Source organism: Martes martes, assembly GCF_963455335.1.
Source record: "Martes martes genome assembly, chromosome: 7".
Taxonomy (NCBI): domain Eukaryota; kingdom Metazoa; phylum Chordata; class Mammalia; order Carnivora; family Mustelidae; genus Martes; species Martes martes.
Window position 1 is genome coordinate 4896701 of NC_137894.1, and position 17963 is coordinate 4914663.

At 50.1% G+C, this 17963-nt stretch overlaps 1 protein-coding gene across 3 annotated transcripts in view; it reads left to right on the forward strand.

Annotated features, from left to right (window-relative positions):
* CRTC3 (CREB regulated transcription coactivator 3) overlaps nt 1-17963 on the forward strand; it is a 96354-nt gene that overhangs the window by 71405 nt on the left and 6986 nt on the right. For 2 of the 3 annotated variants that reach the window (XM_080809288.1, XM_080809289.1), the window contains exons 7-11: nt 4478-4513; nt 6245-6330; nt 8342-8391; nt 11704-11921; nt 14203-14501. In XM_080809288.1, coding sequence (XP_080665414.1) covers nt 4478-4513; nt 6245-6330; nt 8342-8391; nt 11704-11921; nt 14203-14501 — 689 coding nt within the window. The remainder of the gene's footprint in view (nt 1-4477; nt 4514-6244; nt 6331-8341; nt 8392-11703; nt 11922-14202; nt 14502-17963) is intronic. The other variant, XM_080809290.1, reaches the window with a different exon arrangement.

Below are 17963 nucleotides of genomic sequence, written 5' to 3' on the forward strand. Positions count from 1 at the left end.
CCAGCTAGCTTGGCAAAAAGGTATTTATTATAGAACCAACCAAATAAAGTAAGGATTTAAAAAGTGATGGGAAAATGCAGTTGAAGCCCAGGATTCAGGCTCTGTAGCAGAAGTAGCAGTAACCGCTCTTTCCCTGGGAATCCTTCCTGAGCTCAGTGATGCAGCCACCATGTCCCCACTGTCTGTCTGTCTGTTTGCAAGCCGGTGATGAGGGAGCACCTGCTCCTAACTTAGCCACATGAGCAATAAACTGGTACATCCGTGAGCAGGACTGTGTATCCCCAGAGAATGAAGCCATTGGTCTGTTCATGCTTAGTAATTTTCTTTCTTTCTTTCTTTCTTTTTTTTTTAAGATTTTATTCATTTATTTGACAGACAGAGGTGACAAGTAGGCAGAGAGGCAGACGGGGGGGTGGGGAAGCAGGCTCCCCGCAGGGAGCAGGACCTTGAGATCATGACCCGAGCTGAAGGCAGAGGCTTAACCCACTGAGCCACCCAGGCACCCTGCATGCTTAGTAATTTTCACAATGGTTATTGAGTTGTGTGACAATTGGGCGTCAGTGGTAAATGGGTGATGTAAATGACAGGAATAAGCGTCTACAACCAGATGAGATTTTTAGTTTCTTCTCTTTTCATTATTCAGAATCTACGAAGAGAAGCCATGACCAGATTTCCCTGGCGGCCGGGGTGCTTCGCCATTTCACATGCACACTGCTGGGCAAGCATTAGGGCTCACTGGGACCCTGGCTGTGTCCTGTAGCCCTGGCCTGTCCCCTAACTGCCCCCTGCTCCCACGTGGTCATGGACATGGGGACTGGAGTGGTCCCTGTCCTTCCCAGGAGCAGTCTGGAGCTCAGGACCAAAGAGTGTGGGAGAATGGTCTTCTCTGCACCCACAGCTTGTAGATAGATGCTGAGTTGTACCAGTTTGGGAACCATAGCCCCGACCTCCTCCTCCTGGAAGGAGGCATGTCTTGGACCTCTGTGTTTTAATGATCCCCTGTCCGCAGGCAAACACTGTGACCTGCACAGTTAAGAAGATCTAAAATGCAAACAACCCAGAAGGAAGTGAGCCTGTTAATGACCCCTGATTGCACAGAGAGGGGGAGGGCACAAACATCTCAGACCTAAAGAGGGGCAAAAAGCGTCACCCAGATGGCAGGAGTGCCCGAATGGGGAGGCTGAAGCCCCAGAGGCTTGTTGTGAGGGGACCCGGCTGTGCAAATCCAGCCGCTGGAGGACTTTCGATCCGTCTGGCATGGGAGCGGGCAGAGGGCACGTGGTCTGTGTTGCACTCAGGAGGTCAGCGCCCAGCGGCTCTGAGGCCTCCTGGGTGCCCGGAACACAGATGCAGCCTTGGCCGCAGCCGTCCCTTAGCCCTGTGGGGTGGGCGTGAGTGAGTTTCCTGTGTTTCCAGATGTCCAGTCACAAAGCGTTCCCTTGTTAGGCTCAGTGCTTTATTTCTAGTTGTATCCTCTGGTATTTTGTCATCCAGTAATACAGACCCGGGCGCGGATATGTGGGCTCTGCGCGTTAGCTTGGCTCTGACAAACCAGTCATGACCGCCACCGTTGTTCCGCTTACCTGGACGCTGAACCTGGGAGCCTCACCCTCCCTCCCACAGCCCTCACGCCGCCGTTCAGCAGCCGGGTCCCCGCCCTCCCGCCCTGCGGCGAGCCTCCGAGCGGCCGCTGTCCTGTCCTCAGTGCCTGGCCCCCACTTTCTTCTTGCCCGGACCGGCCTCCCAGTTTCCCACACCATCTCCCTGCCTTTGGGCCTTCTCCTCTCTGTCCGTCTCACCCGGGCTGCTGGAACACTCTGTCCAGAGCTCAGCTGCAATCCTGTCGCTCCCCTCCCGTGCCTCCTGCTGGGCTAGCGGCAGACTGCTTCAGTCCAGCCCCATCTGCCGTGCCCCCCCGTCTCCTGCTCCAGCCCAACGCCGCTCTTGCCCCTGCCAGACACATTCGGCCTCACGTCCCCTTCCCTGTCCTCCTCCTCCCATCTCTGCACTGGGGCGTCCCCTTCAGCCTCACTCCCCAGTGTCCACATCCCTCCCACTACAGCAGCTGGACTTCCTGGAGGCACACAGGCCAGAGTTCTAGTCCTGGAACTAGCGGTGCAGCTCACGGTGCGTGCCTCAGGGCTGCTATGAGGACAACACGGACTGCCTCGCAGTGCTGTGAAGCCTGGGCCGTGGTACGTGAGCCGTAATGCTGGCTCTCACTGTGGTCATCCTCATCATTATCTTCAGGGCCTAACTCCGGTGCCACCTCCTCCATGAAGCCCTCCTTCTGTGCCCATCTGAAGGAGAGGGGTGGCACAAACAGGAGAGCAGGTGGGGTGTCTGCTTGCCACCCGGTTTCATCAGGTAGCCCTCCGCCGGGTCTTCGTGTTCCGAGGCCAGGGCAGCTGTGCTAGGGGAGCATGGGGGGCCTGGGATCTTGATGAAGCGATAGAGCCTCATATCACGCCAGCTTGCAGAGTGAGGCCAGTCTGTTTGCAATGGGATAATCCCGGTGTAGTGGTCAGAATGGTCACGTTCCCAGCCCCTTCCCAAGACGAGGGCCCCAAGGAAGTCAAAAGATGCATCAGAAGTTTCTTTTTCATCCCGCTGACTGTTCCCATTGTAGGGCTTCACCTTCCGTCTCTCTGCACCTTGTTTTCTGATGCTCTGCTCACCTTGCTTTGTTTTTCGTCTGTCTAAGGTTTTATTTTATTTATTTTTATTAAGGGGGCTCCATGCTGGGTGTGGAACCCAACATGGGGCTTGAACTCATGACCCTGAGATCAAGAGTGGAATGCTTAACCAACTGAGCCACCCAGGCGCCCTGCCCTTAAGATTTTAAAGTAATCTCTGCATCCACTGTGGCGCTCGAACTCACAACCCCAAGATCAGAAGTTGCCTGGTCTTCCACTGAGCCAGCCGGGCGGCCCTCACCTTGTCTTCTTCGGAGACGTCAAATCAGAATTCAGGTCTAGACTCATCCAGGTCCCTCAGAAAGTGGGCCAAGGATGGTCTGCGGACAGTCCTCAGAGGTGATCGTTAAAAACAGATTCCTGGGCCCATTCGCACTCCCTCCGAATCAGTCTTAGAGGCTTGAGCCCACAAAGCTGCATTTTAACAGGATTTTACCCTAGTCTTTCTGTGCACTAAAATAAAGTCTTAAATTACTAAGCTGGGTTCTGCTTCCGTGGGCAGAGAGAAGTTCTGTCTTTATGAGCGTGCTGGGTTTATCAGCCTGTTAGTGCTCCTGGGGATTCTCAGTGTTGCCCCTGCCCCAGGCTCTACTGAAATAGTCGGTCTTCTACCTGTTTCGAGAATTTGCTTCAGCGTTCCGGCTTCTCACTGGTCCTCTCCCACCTGGCCACGCCTAGCACTCCCTCCTTGCAGGAACTTGAGGAATCCATGTTGAAAGAGTGATCATTAGATCTGGTGGTGAAGCTGTAGAGGCTTATCAGGTTCTCCAGAAACTTATCTAAACTTTAAGTAAGCATTTGAGTATATTTAAAGGCTCAGAACTTAAAACTTTGTCCTGATTTTATATTGAAAACTCATTTAAGAGCGCCTGGGTGGCTCAGTTGGTTGGGCGACTGCCTTCTGCTCAGGTCATGATCCTGGAGTCCCAGGATCAAGTCCCACATCCGGACTCCCTGCTCAGCAGGGAGTCTGCTTCTCCCTCTGACCTTCCCCGTCTCATGCTCTCTCTGTCATTTTCTCTCTCTCTCTCTCTGTCAAGTAAATAAATAAAATCCTTAAAAAAAAAAAAAGAAAGAAAACTCTTTTAGTGTATTTGCTCCAAGGAGGATGGTCACCTAATTCATGGGTTTTAGCTTAGAACAATGGAAAATACTATGGTTGGTATCTGCAGTATATTTTATGGATTAAAAATATTTGATTCAGCCAGAATTTATTCCAAGTCAAATGTTTAAAGCTTTGTAAATAGCTATCATATATGCTATTTAAATTGACAGAGACTGCAGATAATTTTTTTAAAAATAACTTGACTCTTTGCAAGAAATATATATATAACAACGTACAACATGGGACTTGCAGTCTGTCCCTCTAGACATGCATGGTACGTGTGAACCAGTCACATACACTTTTGGAGTTATCAGCCCTTCCCCCGCCCCCGCAACTTGCAAGAGTTTTGAGCTGTACTTCTTTATTTTGTGATTTGAATAGAGGTTCTCAGACTTTGTACGTTGTTCTTTCAAGACAGAGGCTGTTTAAAAAAAAATTAAGACTGAGATCGTTTTAAAGGGAAAGTAGAAAGGAGCCAACTCTAGACTCAAATGGGCCATACCTATTCTAATTTTAGTAGAAACGCTAGTGCACCTTGGATGAGCATCAGTGTACCAAAATCACCTTGGAATTTTCACGCTTCTATTTCAAATCAGAAAGAGTCACTAATTCTTAGATAAATAAAATTGAAAGCACCGCATAAAAGTGTGGGTTTTTTTTTCCCCTTTCCCACCAGGTTTCTGTGATGGTGAGAACGACGTACATGGGGAAGGTATGACCTGCTTTCACCTGCCAGCGCTGAGCACAGCATCTCTAGGCTCCCTTCACACTCCCAAGACTCCTGCTCTCAGGACTTTCCCAAGTGCCCATGGCAGCTGCTCGGTTCACTTCTCTGAGAGGCTGTATAAAATCCAGGCTAGCCACGATCAAGGGCACGGGGAGGAACCGTGTACTTAGATCACAAAGGCTCCCTGTCATCTGAGTCCTCACAGTCCCATGGTCACAAGGTTGTGCAGGGAAGCAAAATTGTATCCACATGAAAGTAGGAATGAGTCGGTCACTCGGACCATTAATTATCCCAAGACCCCTTCCTTCTCAGCTGTCTGTTCCTACTTAGAAAGTTTTGCAAGTCGGTAATTGACACACGTAAGTAAATAATGCCAGAAAAAGGCAAATTGGTTGCAAAACGAAATTGCAGATCTGGCAGGAGATACTGAGCTTCATGAAGCCAGCTGCTGTCGGAGATGTACCGAGATGACCTCCGAAGCCACTAACAAAGGAGAGAGTGACACGGTTCTTCTATTCATTCGGAACCAGGCACTGTTTTCTTTCTCTGAATCTCTATAACCCGAGATTTAACTTGGCCAAATAAGCTCTTCAAAAGAGAGTGGCTGGAATACCAGAATTAAGAGAGACCCCTGGGAGCGCTGGGGCAGGCCCGAGGAGCCGAGCAGACCTGACCGTCGTCTTCCTGGCGCCGAGTAAAGAGCATTGCATCTCAGACTCTCCTCTGCAACTTTGGTCTCTGTTTCAAGTGACTTCTTTCTGGGGTCTGTTATTCTTGGGTTCGGAGACTGTCCTGTGTGGGGCTAAGACGGGGCAGCCGTGACCATCACTGAGACCTGACAGCATCCCTAGTTTCGAGCAGTCACCAGTGTCTCTCGTGATGTATCCCCTTCCTGACATCCGATGACATGGTCCCCGTTTCACCTGGCCAGACTGAGAGCGATAACGCAGAAAACCGTGGGATGGTCCCTCAGCACAGAGCTGGCCATCCCACAGCTCTGCCTCAAGCCCTCTGGGTTTTCAGTTCCCTTCCCCTCTCCCAGCCCGTCACCAGGCACCCCCATGGCCGCCCTGTCTTCCCTATGGTGTTTCTCTTGTCTTGGTTATCTTCATTTCATCCCTCCTGGACCACTGTGTGATCCCCATTGCATCGGCTTCCACGATCTCCTTGCCAAGCTTGGGGGCCCATCGATCTGGCCTTGACCTTCTAAACTGGATCTCCTGCCACTCCTTTACTTAGGCCACGCTCCACTGGGAAGAGCAGCTCAACTCCATAGTCATCTGCCCTCTAGTCCGTCCTCGTTTCTAGGCCTTTTTTTCTTTTCCTTTTTCTTTTTCTCTAAAAAGATTTTATTTATTTATTTATTTGAGAGAGACAACATGAGAGGGGAGAAGTTCAGAGGGAGAAGCAGACTCTCTGTGGAGCTGGAAGCCTGATGTGGGACTCCGGAATCATGACCTGAGCCGAAAGCAGTGGCTTAACCAACTGAGCCACCCAGGCGCCATAGGCCTTTTTTTCTTATCTCTCCATCACAGTAATGCCCTTTTCCTGTGTCTCCAAAGGCCTTTGCTGGGTGCCCGGCTGCAGAGGCCCATACCAGCTCTTCCCCGGTCAATACACAGTGCCATATCACTCATTTTTTTGTAAGGATGATTTGGCTGAGGGTGGGATGGCTGCCTTCTAAACGCGGTGAATATGTCTTTTTACCCCCTTCAGTGCTGTCTTTCCCGGGCCCACTGAAAGAAGAGAATCTGTTAAACGTTCCCAAGCCACTGCCAAAACAACTGTGGGAGACCAAGGAGGTAGGGGAGTCGTCTGTGTTTGTTATCACTGAATATTTACACTTACGAGGTCACTAAAATCCTGCGGTGGGGGAGATAAGAACTGAGAAAAAAGGAAGCGAAGATGTCAGGGGACAGAGATGGAAGAGTGTATTAGGGAACGATGGTTTAAATGAAACTGACCACAACTGTGTTGATGAGTTAGGACAGGGATCTCTTTTTTTTTTTTTTTTTAAAGATTTATTTATTTATTTATTTGTCAGAGAGAGAGAGAGAGAGGAGCGAGAGTGAGCAGAAGCAGACAGAGTGGCAGGCAGAGGGAGAAGCAGGCTCCCTGCCGAGCAAGGAGCCCGATGTGGGACTCGATCCCAGGACGCTGGGATCATGACCTGAGCCGAAGGCAGCTGCTTAACCAACTGAGCCACCCAGGTGTCCCAGGACAGGGATCTCTTGACACTGTTCACGCAACTCACACCGTTTTCATGCGAATTTACTCATTCAGAAAGTCCTATCCATCCTTCACTCCTCACTTGTGTTTCTAGAAGCTCCGAAGCCTGGTGACTAGTCGTAGGCAGATTTTTCCGTTTTAGAGCCAAACCTTCTCCCCATCACCAGCTTCTGTGCGTGGTTGGTTCACCAGATACCCATTTCTTTAATGAAGGGTGTTTGACCTGAGTCCTTGGAGTCAGTAAGTCGGTCATCTGTTTTGTGATTTCTGGGAGCCTCTGAATATTTGCGTGTACAGCTTGGCAGCTGCCTGCCACCACGGCCCTCGTGAACCTCACTGGCTGTGGAAGGAGCGAGGCCCCATGGGACCTGACGTGGCTTCTCTTCCCGTAGGGAAGCTGTGTTTCCTTTGAAAGAAAGGGCGTTAGTGATGCTTGTACTGCCTTATGGTCAGATTCCAGTTTCTTCTGCCAGATCTACCAGAGTCACCATTGGCATTAAGGGTGGGCTTGAAAGGGCATTTTTTTTTTAAATAAAAGCAAGATATACATGATGTTTCATCTTTTGGGGAGGAGAGGGGTAGATATCATTCTAAATGCACGTACTTCGGGGCACCTGGCTGGCTCAGTCAGAAGAGCACGCGAGACTTTTGATCTCAGGGTCAGGAGCTCGAGCCCCACGTTGGGTGTACAGGGGACTTAAATAAACTAAATAAAAAATGAACATACCAAACAGGAGGAGGGGCCATACTGTCCTTGTGGCCATGGGAGGCACGGGTGGTTTTGGAGGACACACCTTCTTCTCCAGCGGGCAGGGTGGTAGCACCCAGTGTTCCCCAGGTGTCAGGGACTGCTGTCTCTGGAGGGAGGAGCTCACCCTACTTCTTAGGGCTTTGCCGCACTCCGTAAGCCATTTCTGGGAGAAGAGTTGAGTCAGTGGTACATTCATTTTTACCCACAGTCTATTTATCGAGCCCTGCCCTCCTGAAGCTTATGTTCTAGCGGAAATACGTGTTTCCTTCTGACGTTAATTTCCTCCTCCTTCACCCTGTTTTCTTTTTCTGTTTTCTTCCTTTCCTCTGAGGCCAGTTGGAAAAATGTTGATTTAAAAACTCTCTCTATAAAACATTGGCCTTTTTGGATTTTTTTTTTTTAAGATTCTATTTATTTATTTCACAGACAGAGATCACAAGTACGCAGAGAGGCAGGCGGGGGGCGGGGGGTGGGGAGCAGGCTCCCCGCTGAGCAGAGAGCCGAATGCGGGGCTCAACCCCAGGACCCTGGGATCATGACCCGAGCCGAAGGCAGAAGCTTTAACCCACTGAGCCACCCAGGCACCCCAAAACGTTGGCCTTTTTGAAGGAAATAGTATTCACCTAGGAGATAAATTAACAAGGCAAAAATTAAGAAAACTCACTAATGTCATGCCCCCCTTGTGCCAGGAAAAGTCCAGTCCGAACTGAAATGGCTGCCCCGTGTGGTGCTCCTTATCGTGCTGGGAGCCCAAGACACTTACAAAGACACTTTCAAAAACTTGAATTTGACTTTACAGTGAGTAATCCCAGGTTTTTTGTGTCTCTCCCCAGATTCAGTCCCTGTCAGGGCGCCCTCGATCCTGTGATGTTGGAGGCAGCAAGTAAGTCATGTTCTTCCTGTTCAAGGCTCAGAGACCGACTGTACCCAACGTTGTCCCTAAGGGAAGTCTTGGGACTTTGTCCCAAAACTCTGAGCAACTTCCCTTGTTAGGTGTAACTTGGAAGCCAGCTGAACGTTCACAAAAACAGCAGCTCCTGCGGTAGTCACATTTCATTTGTTTCAAATAATTCAGTGGCCGAACAGCCCTAGCAAGCGACAGTGCCATAAATATGCTTGAGAAGAACACAGCCGAGTGTCGGTGAACACACACGCCAACGCAGATGGACAGCCTGTCTGTGCGCACTTCCGGCTGCCGAGCCTCACACTTAGACGTTCGAAACCTCCCGGCAGGTAGATTTTACCAGTTTTTAAAAATCAGCGTCTGCCACCCATCAGTCAGAGAGCCTGTCCACTGTCAGGGTGAGCCACCCTGGGTTCTCAAGTTCATTTTTCTAGTCCTTGACCTTTGACCCTATCACCTTTCCCCTACATCCAGCCTATCGGAAAGACAAGGTACCACATTCAGTTTTCCTACAACCGAAATCTTTCTTCCTCATCCGCCAAATTGGACACCTTTCCTTCTTCCCCACGTCCTCCCAAACCTGCCGGTTCCATCCATCCCCCTACCTATACCGGGAAGAGGGAGGCCCCCAGGGAGGCAGGCTCAGCTTCCCTCCTGGCCCGGATACCCCTGGCCATTCTCTCCTCCTAGTCTCAGAGACACAGCTGTCCTCCTGGCCAAGACTGACCGCCTTACCCACTCCTTGGTCCTTGTCCGCGTTGGCCTTTCTGAGGCCTCTCCCTCCTGCCTGTCCTGCCCTCCCCTGGGTGTTCAGCCTTGTCTGCCCTAGTAGGTTTTCTCTCTGTGTTTAAATGTACTCACTAAGGAGTCTGCACGGAAAAACTCCTTCCTTAGCCCTGCATTCCCTTGTAGTTACTTATAGTTACTTCCTTCCTGCTCGTTTCCAGAATTCTTAGCCACACTTTTGAACGAGTATTTACTCCTGAGGCTTCTCCCCTGACTGCTTGTCCACTCTGCAGCCCACCGTGGCCTGGCCTCCAGCCGCACTCTTCCCAGGGACCTGTCCTCAGGAGCCATCCCTAGTACGCGTCCTCTCGTCCTGCGGAAACTCGGTGTCTAAGACAGAATTCCTTGTCATCCCCACAGCACACGCCCACCACCCCAGTCTGCTCATACACCTCAGTGTCCCCACGCTGGAAAGTCGGGAGTCCTTCTCCAGTAGTGCCTTCTGTCTCCTCGAGTCTGTCCCCACGCTCTGTCTTCACGCTGTCTCCCTTGACTAGCAAGCCGCACCAGCCACCTCTCACCTCTGCCGCCAGGCTCTGCTCCATATGCCAGTCCTCCTCCCCCATCTGTTAGCCACCTTGTCCTCAGTGGGATTATGTCTTTTTCCGCTTCCCACCTCCCACCGGCTTCTTGTCAGTCTGAGCCTCATGTGCTCTCTGCCTACCTGTGCAGCCCCGCCTCCCTCACCACCACCTCTCCTGAACTTGACCTTCCTGTCGTAGTTCCTGCTGTATCTAAATTCCTCAGGCACGCTGTGTGGTTTCATGCTTCCCTGCTTTGCCCATGCCGTGAACTCTGCCTGAACTGGTTTTCCCACCTAGACCCTCTGGGTCTTGGAACTCAGCCCGGAGCCCTCCAGGGAGCCCCCCAGCCCGCTGGTTAGCCCCTCCACACCTCACGCCACTACAGACTTGGATCATGTGGCTGTCTCCCTGCCTTGTCTGAGTCTCCTGTGGCCCTGTTGCCCGGGGCTGGTCCCTGGGAGGTGCTGTTGGACAGCAGCGCCCCCGGCGGAATCCATCACCCTCCCCCGCTCCCCGCTAGCGTCTCCTTCCTCCAGCTCCTCTCCTCTGCAGCCTCATGGGTCAGACCTGGGCTGTCGCTGCCTCACTCTCTGCTCCCTTACGCCGTCCTCCAAGCTGTGACCGCAGTGGCATTTCTGAAGTGTCATTCTCCAGCTTACACTGGGCTCCCTACCTCCCACGGCCCCTGATCCAGACTCTTGAGAACAGCGTGTCGTCTGACCCTTGCTCACTTCTCTCCCCTCCTACCTCATCTCCTGCTACCCACCCCTGCCTCGCTCTGGCCACGCCAGGCTTCCCGGATGCCTGAGCACCCTGTCACGTGCTTGGTAAAGCGTTCCCTTCCCAGCCCAGCAGCTCCTGCAATTCAGGTCCCTAATGATCATCCCACCCCCATCAGCCTTGGCCCTGTGCTTCCTTCTACATTGCAAGTGCTTGCTTTACCACCGTTCTGTCTCTCCTGTCTGCCCATGAACCCCAAGAGCAGTGCCCCTCAGACCAGGGCTAAGCAGCCCCTCCCAGAGCCCCACACTTTAGAGACCCCATTCTCATGGGGTCTGGAGTCCAAGGGGCCGCTGGGGACCACACCACCTGCCTGACGGATGCAGTCGTGGGGACGTAGAGTATGGCCAGGGCTTGGCCTGTAGGCTGGGAGAGCTGTGTGGGGTCCCTGTGGTTGCAGAGCAGGCTGGGGCGGGCTGAGGACCACAGCCACCTCCCGTATGTCCCAGGGCAGAACTTCCAGGAGCCGGAGGATTCTGAATTTGAATCTGACCTTCCAGGCTCTTACGGAAGTGTCATTTGTCAGGACAGAAACATAGAACATAGTTCAGTTAAGGGTGTGTTAATTTGATTCATAACTTTTAGACGTGTAAACAGATGGTACGTGGGCCTCCACGTGCACTCTCGCTGCAGGCCTGTGGATGTCAGGGGCGGGCCTGACGGCGAACCCACACGCTCGGCTCCTTGGTCTTTGAACCACCAGCTCAGCCCAGCGCCTGGCACACAGCGGATAAGCGAATGCTAACATCCCTTTCTCACTTTAAAATTGATGAAAACTGTAACTAAATATATCTTGGAGGGTATCTGCTCGATGCAGAGAGACGTGTGTGTGTGTGTGTGTGTGTGCAGGAAAGATACTTTTAAAATCTAGCAAAAAGAAGCATGCAAATATAAAGTAGTGCCTCCCGTTTTATATAGGGCCTTATGGTTTTCAGAGAACTTTTACACCCATCGTCTGATCTGGTCTTGGAAAATATTCCTGCAGAGTAGGCATAGATGACATCCTTAGTCTGACTGAACGGGTAAGGCCGTTGCCCTTCAGAGAGTTAAGCCGAGGAGGCAGGTCCTCAGAACACGGCGGAGTCTCAGCTTCTGTAAGGACGTGGGTGTCTGAAACCACAGCCTTTCCCTGACAAGTCTCTCCTATTCTCTAGCCACCAAATGCACTTCAGAAAGTAACACTCCTCTCTCTTTTTTTCAGTGCTTTTCCACACAATGGTCAAAACATAGGCCTCTCACCCTTTCTGGGGAACCTGAACACGGGGGGGTCATTGCCAGATCTAACCAACCTCCACTACTCCGCGCCCGTGCCAGCCTCACTGGACACCGGCGACCACGTCTTCGGTAGTATGAGTGTGGGGAATAGCGTGGGCAACCTGCCAGCTGCCATGACTCACCTGGGCCTACGGAGCTCTTCTGGTAAGTGTCCCCCGCTCAGTGAGGACGTGCCCACGTATGTGCACCAGTGGCTTAATCACAGGTGGTCCCAGTGAGTGAGAATGATTCATCTGAGTTAGAGATAGCGACATACCTGTTCCTGGAGCTCTTGACCCTACTGACTTTTCCCTTTGGTCTATTTCTGCTGGATTCCATGAGCTCTGGAACGCTCTGCTAGACCTCCTGCTTCATTGTCTTCAGCAGCCCAGGTGTCCTGGGACTTGGAGAGTAAGATGCAAAAGCCAAGAAGAAAGTGTCCATTCCATGCCGTGTTCACTGAACAACATGGGTGGCACTTATGAACATGCTACGGTGGTTTATCATTACAGCTATCTCTCTAGAACCCTCTCATTTCCCACCGGATTTCAGAAGAGAATATTTTGAATTTTAGAACATTTATACTGGCTATGATGAAACTGTTTTATACTCCAGAGCTATGCATAGTAGATAGGAATCTGCCAGTTTATTGGTTCAGATTTTCAGAAGCGCTTAAAGGTCCGCATGAGGCTGTATGGATGCTGCCCATGGTGTGACCTGGGTTTTCCTGCACCATGTGTGAGCACCCGCAGCCCAGACCCCATCTTGAAACCTGTCTATGTTTACCTGAACCTCGACAGACACCCTTGTCGATGTCTCTTACTCCCAGGGCTGTGATCCAGCCCCTGGCTGTCCAGGTCCGAAGAGGTGTGTGTGGTGTGGACCATTTCCTTAGGAAGGGGTCCCCAGTGGTGGTCCGCCAGTGGGGGACATGCCTGCTGGTTTCCACTCTGGGTTCAACAGGACTTGTCCATGCAAATCAGAATCCACCACTCACCTGACAGAGGTCCCCGTTACAGCACTCATCTGGAAGATTCTCTAAAGCTTGCAGAAGGTGCTGCCATTGTCCCACATAATTTTAGGTTTGAAGAATTGATTTTAGAGATAACCTCTACTTACTCACTTAGGTCATTTTATTAATCTGCTGCTCTTCCAAGTGTCCTGGTGAATTCTGCGTGAACAAGGACATCCAAGGTCACACAAATAATGCAACATCGGCGGTTAGCTCCCTGGGGTCTTGGGGAAGCTGGCATTCTCCAGGGCAGCCTCTGACGCTTTGCTTCAACTGAAAATCCTGTGTTTATCACTGTGTGTTATTTTCCTCAAAACATCATTTTGTCCAGAACTGGATTCAAGATTTTATAGTTTCTAGGCATTCCTTAAAATGCATGATGAACAAAGTCATACAAACATGTCTGAGCTTTCCTTCTGAATGAGTGACTTTGTTTCTTAACCAAAGCTCACGTCTTTAGCTCTGATTGGGACTCGAGTCAGCGGACCTCTGGGCTTTCCGTGGAGCTACACAGGGTTTTACCAGAGACCTCTTTCCTGTGTTTAGAAAAATCATTTGCCAGAAAAAAAAAAAAAAAAAGCTTTATTTTGTCCTTGTTCCATTGCAGTAACTCTTACCGAACACTTAGTTTTTTATGAACATAAAAGAACACACATTTGTACGCACCCGGACTGCTGGTCCCAGAGTAATGGGCTGAACTTTGAAACACAGGCACTGCCTTCTGAGATACACAGAAGCATCATTAAGTCACAGAGCAAAGCCACTCCGTGCCTGGCCTGGTGCCAAGGCTCTGGCAGGACACAGGACGTGGTCCCCGGCCTCACGGGGCTTGTGCCCTGGCAGCCTATGTCGTGGAGATGCCTTTCCCAAACTCTCCGACTTGTGCTAAAAATCGCAGCCCCTCCCCCCAAATAAAGCAGAGCCCCAGCAAAACCTTCATTTTCCATGAATTGGAATAGATTGTGATGGACAATTTTTCAGGAGCCAGAAAAACAGAGAAAACAGGAGACGGGAGAGGGGGCTCCCTTTCTGTGACTGTTGGGGCGTTCAGGGTATTTTCAGGGTCCCCGAGGCGGCGCCCCAGAGCCGTGACTCTCAGTGGAAGGCAGCAGAGGGTCCGGGCAGGGTTCCGGGACAGAGGCATTGGGGGGCTCTGAACAGAATGTGTGCACAGCCCTGGGGTCTCTTGCCCAGGCGGCTGTGTACACGTGTCCTCGTGAGTCAGACTCCCTGTCACCCCGCTGCCACCAGCCCTCAGTGTGGGCCCAGCCCTTCTCCACTGTGTGCACAGGAGGACAGCTGCCCCGGAGCCAGCCCACTCACAAAATCAGCATCAGATACCGATAGAAGGAAGTTAAGTGTTCTTGAGTCTTTGGAAAATGAAAGCTTTGTCCTGCCGTTACGGCAAGTGACCTGTGCCTTTGTTGTCCCTAGGTCTGCAGAGCTCGCGGAGCAACCCCTCCATCCAGGCCACGCTCAATAAGACGGCCCTGTCCTCCTCCCTGAACAGCCCCCCGCAGACGTCCGCCCCCAGCGCCTCCGCCCTTCACCCTTCCCTCCGGCTCTTCTCCCTCAGCAACCCGTCCCTGTCCACCACGGCCCTGAGCGGCCCGGCCCGGCGGAGGCAGCCCCCGGTCAGCCCACTCACGCTCTCTCCGGGCCCCGAGGCGCAGCCGGCCTTCGGCAGGCAGCTCTCGGCCACCAGCCCCCTGAACCCGTATCCCGCGGCGCAGGTGAGAGCCAAGCCACGGTCCGACGGGGAGGCATGCGGGGCCTGATCGGGGTCCCCTCAGCAGGTGAGGCCGCGAGGTCTCCCCTGAGATCGGGGGGAGCCGGTGTGAATACCTCGGGAAGCCCTGCCCGTGTCCTCCCGGCGTCTGCCGTGATGATCACTGGTGGGCAAGCAACCACCCTGGGCTTGGGGCCCGGGAGGGCGTGGAGAATGCGCTCCAGACGTGTCTCATGTGGCTCGGGGAGACCAGGCCGGGCTTTAAAATTGGTGTGGAAAATGATCAGTAACTGAGTCTGTGAGTATTTTAAGCCACGGGGGAAAGCCAAAGACCTTTAATACCTCCCTGAAGCTTTGGTATTGGGTGAGACCTCTTCCCTAGTCACGCGTACAGATGTGAGAAGCCGTGCTTTTACTGCTCGCGGCATGATCGGGGTATAGTAGAGATCACGGTCCTCCACAGAAGGACCCAAAGAAGTCTGTTCAGAAGGAGGCACATTTTGGGGCCCCTGGCTGGCTCAGTGGGTAGAGTGTGTGACTCTTGATCTTGGGGTCGTGAGTTCAAGCCCCATGTTGAGTGTAGAGATTAAAAAGTAAAGTAAGACAAAAATTAAGAAGGAAGGGGAAAAGAAAAGGAGAAAGGCCCATTTTGAAATCACAAGCCTGTTACAGAAATTCAGATGTCAAAACATCATATTTTTGTCTTGTTGACTTTGTTTTTATTCTGAGCACTTAGGGTGGTTCTTACTATAATCATCAATGAATATATTTTCAACCTATTGGTCCCTCCCTAGATACACTGTGACATCATTTACTCCCCACCTCGCCATAAATGAGTCATGATTTAGCAAGAGTTGACGGAACACAACGGAAGGACTTAGCAGATCTAGTCATTACTCACTCTTAACATGAGTAATCCCTTTCGGGAGAGGGTGAGAGGGTATTTCATAATTGTTTTTTTAATGGTTCTTTTTATGTTATTGGATTGCCTTTAATTTTCTTTTGCAAGATTATTTTATAGGGTGTAAAAAATGTAACTCTTGCTTTCTAGCTACGTTTTAAGGAGAGCTATAGGCATAGAGAGCATCCTTTTCCAGATGTTTCCATTTTTTTGTTTGCCTAATATTAAGATTTTTTAAAAAATCAATGTTATCCATGCACATAGTTTCATAAGAAAGGGCTTGTTATGGAATAACATTGTCTTCCCCTCCCCGACTCCCTGTACTTCTCACTCCCTAGAGATGGCGCCTTCAACACTTTAGCTAATCTCTTTGATATAACCATATTATTTCATGCTTGTTTTGTTCTGGATTTTTAGTGTTAGGTATTTTCTGATGATATCCTCCATTAGGACATGGTTCTCTTTCACCTCTCTCCACCCACCCACCCACACGTTTCTTCCTCATTTGCACTGTGCTTTGTTTTTTGATAAGAGCAATATTCGGTGTTTAGTGTTTTCCCAGTTATAATAGTGCAGAGTTGAACCACTTAATATGCCATGAAATAACAAAATGGAAAATATTTTTCTCCTGGGAGTTAATAAATGTCTTACTTTTTTGTTAGTCTGGTTTTCTACGTATGTATTTCTTATCCCAACCCCACCTCTTGGAGTCGGGTAGATCTCCTCTCAGTAGATTTAAAAACAAGCCTTCCATGGGCACCTGGGTGGCTCAGTCGGTTAAGCGTCTGACTTCAGTTCAAGTTCATCTCAGGGTGGTGAGATTGAGCCCCATGTGGCATAGGGCTCCCTGCTAAGTGGGGAATCTGCTTCTCCCTCTCCATCTGCCTGTGCACTCGCTCAGTCTCTCAAAAAAATAAATAAAATCTTTAAAACAAAACAAAACAACAAGGAAAAAAATAAACCCTCCAGTAGATTTCCAAGGAAGGATGTGTGAGCCTGGCATGATTCAACTAAGTCCTCCTTCTACCCGTCATTTAGCTAATTGGCCAGATACAGAATTCAAATCTGAAGTAATCTTCTCTTAAAATTTTGAAGGTATTAATTCTTTGCCTTTTAGTTTCTAGAGTTGCTAATGAGAAACCCAGTGCCATTCCAATTCTTTTTTTTAAATATATGTATTTTTTAAGATTTTACTTATTTATTTGACAGAGAGAGATCACAAGTAGGCAGAGAGGCAGGCAGAGAAAGAGGAAGGGAGGGGCGCCTGGGTGGCTCAGTGGGTTAAAGCCTCTGCCTTCGGCTCACGTCATGATCTCAGGGTCCTGGGATCAAGCCGCACATCGGGCTCTCTGCTCAGCAGGGAGCCTGCTTCCCATCCTCTCTCCCTCTGCCTGCCTCTCTGCCTACTTGTGATCTCTTTCTGTCAAATGAATAAATAAAAAAATCTTTAAAAAAAAAAAAAAGAAAGAAAGAAAGAGGAAGGGAAGCAGGCTCCAATGCGGGGCTCGATCCCAGGACCCTGAGATCGTGATCTGAGCCGAAGGCAGAGGCTTAACCCACTGAGCCACCCAGGTGCCCCTCCAATTCTTAATACTTTGAACAAAATGTCCTTTTTTCCCTCTCGAGGCTTGTAGGATCTTCTTTTTATTTCCCAGAGTTCTGAAGCTTCAGGGTCACATGAGTCTGGATATTTGGTGGGTTTCCTCAATCTGGAAACTCCTATCATCCTTCATTTCTGGGAAGTCTTCCTTAATTATTTCCTGGATGGTTTCTTCCCTTTGATTTCTCTGTGCGCTTTTTCTGGAACACCTATTGTTGAATCTTGGACAGCCCATACTTTCCCTCTCATACCCTCTTTTTTCCCTTCTCTTCTCTCTCCTAATCTTTTCACCCTGCTGTCTGGGAGAGCTTCCTTCTCCCCTTTATCTTCCCGCTGTTACGTCGAGTTTTCATTTCTGAGTTCATCCTTTTAAATTCCCAAGAATTCTCTTCTGTCCTCCGAGTGAGTGTTCCTTTTTATAGCGTTGGACTCGTCCTATGGATGCAATATTATTTTTTCATCTCTCTGAGGTTTTCAGTGGTAATTGTCATTCTAGTTTGTGCTTTTATTTTTTTTTTTGGTAACGTACGTTTTCCAAGTTGCATAAAAGTAGAGAATATAATTGAACGAATCTTCCTATACCTGTCATCCAGCCTCAACAATTATCAACATTTTTGAAATCTTGTTTCATCCACATCCCCACTTTGAAAAAAAAATGTATATAGAGATACACATCGTATATTTTTTATGTATTTTTAACAGATCTAACAAGGATTTTTATAGTTTAAATAGTATAATAATAATTTGGTGTTTTTCTAAAGATTTTTTTTTTTTTTTCGAGAGAGAGAGAGAGAGAAAGCACAGGCAGAAGGTGGGGAGAGGGAGAAGCAAACTCCTCAACAGGGAGCCCGGTGCAGGACTCGATCCCAGGGCCCTGGGGTCACGACCTGAGCTGAAAGCACACGCTTCACCAACTGAGCCACCCAGGCACCCGATAATTTTGTTTTTCATGACAATTTCTTCCC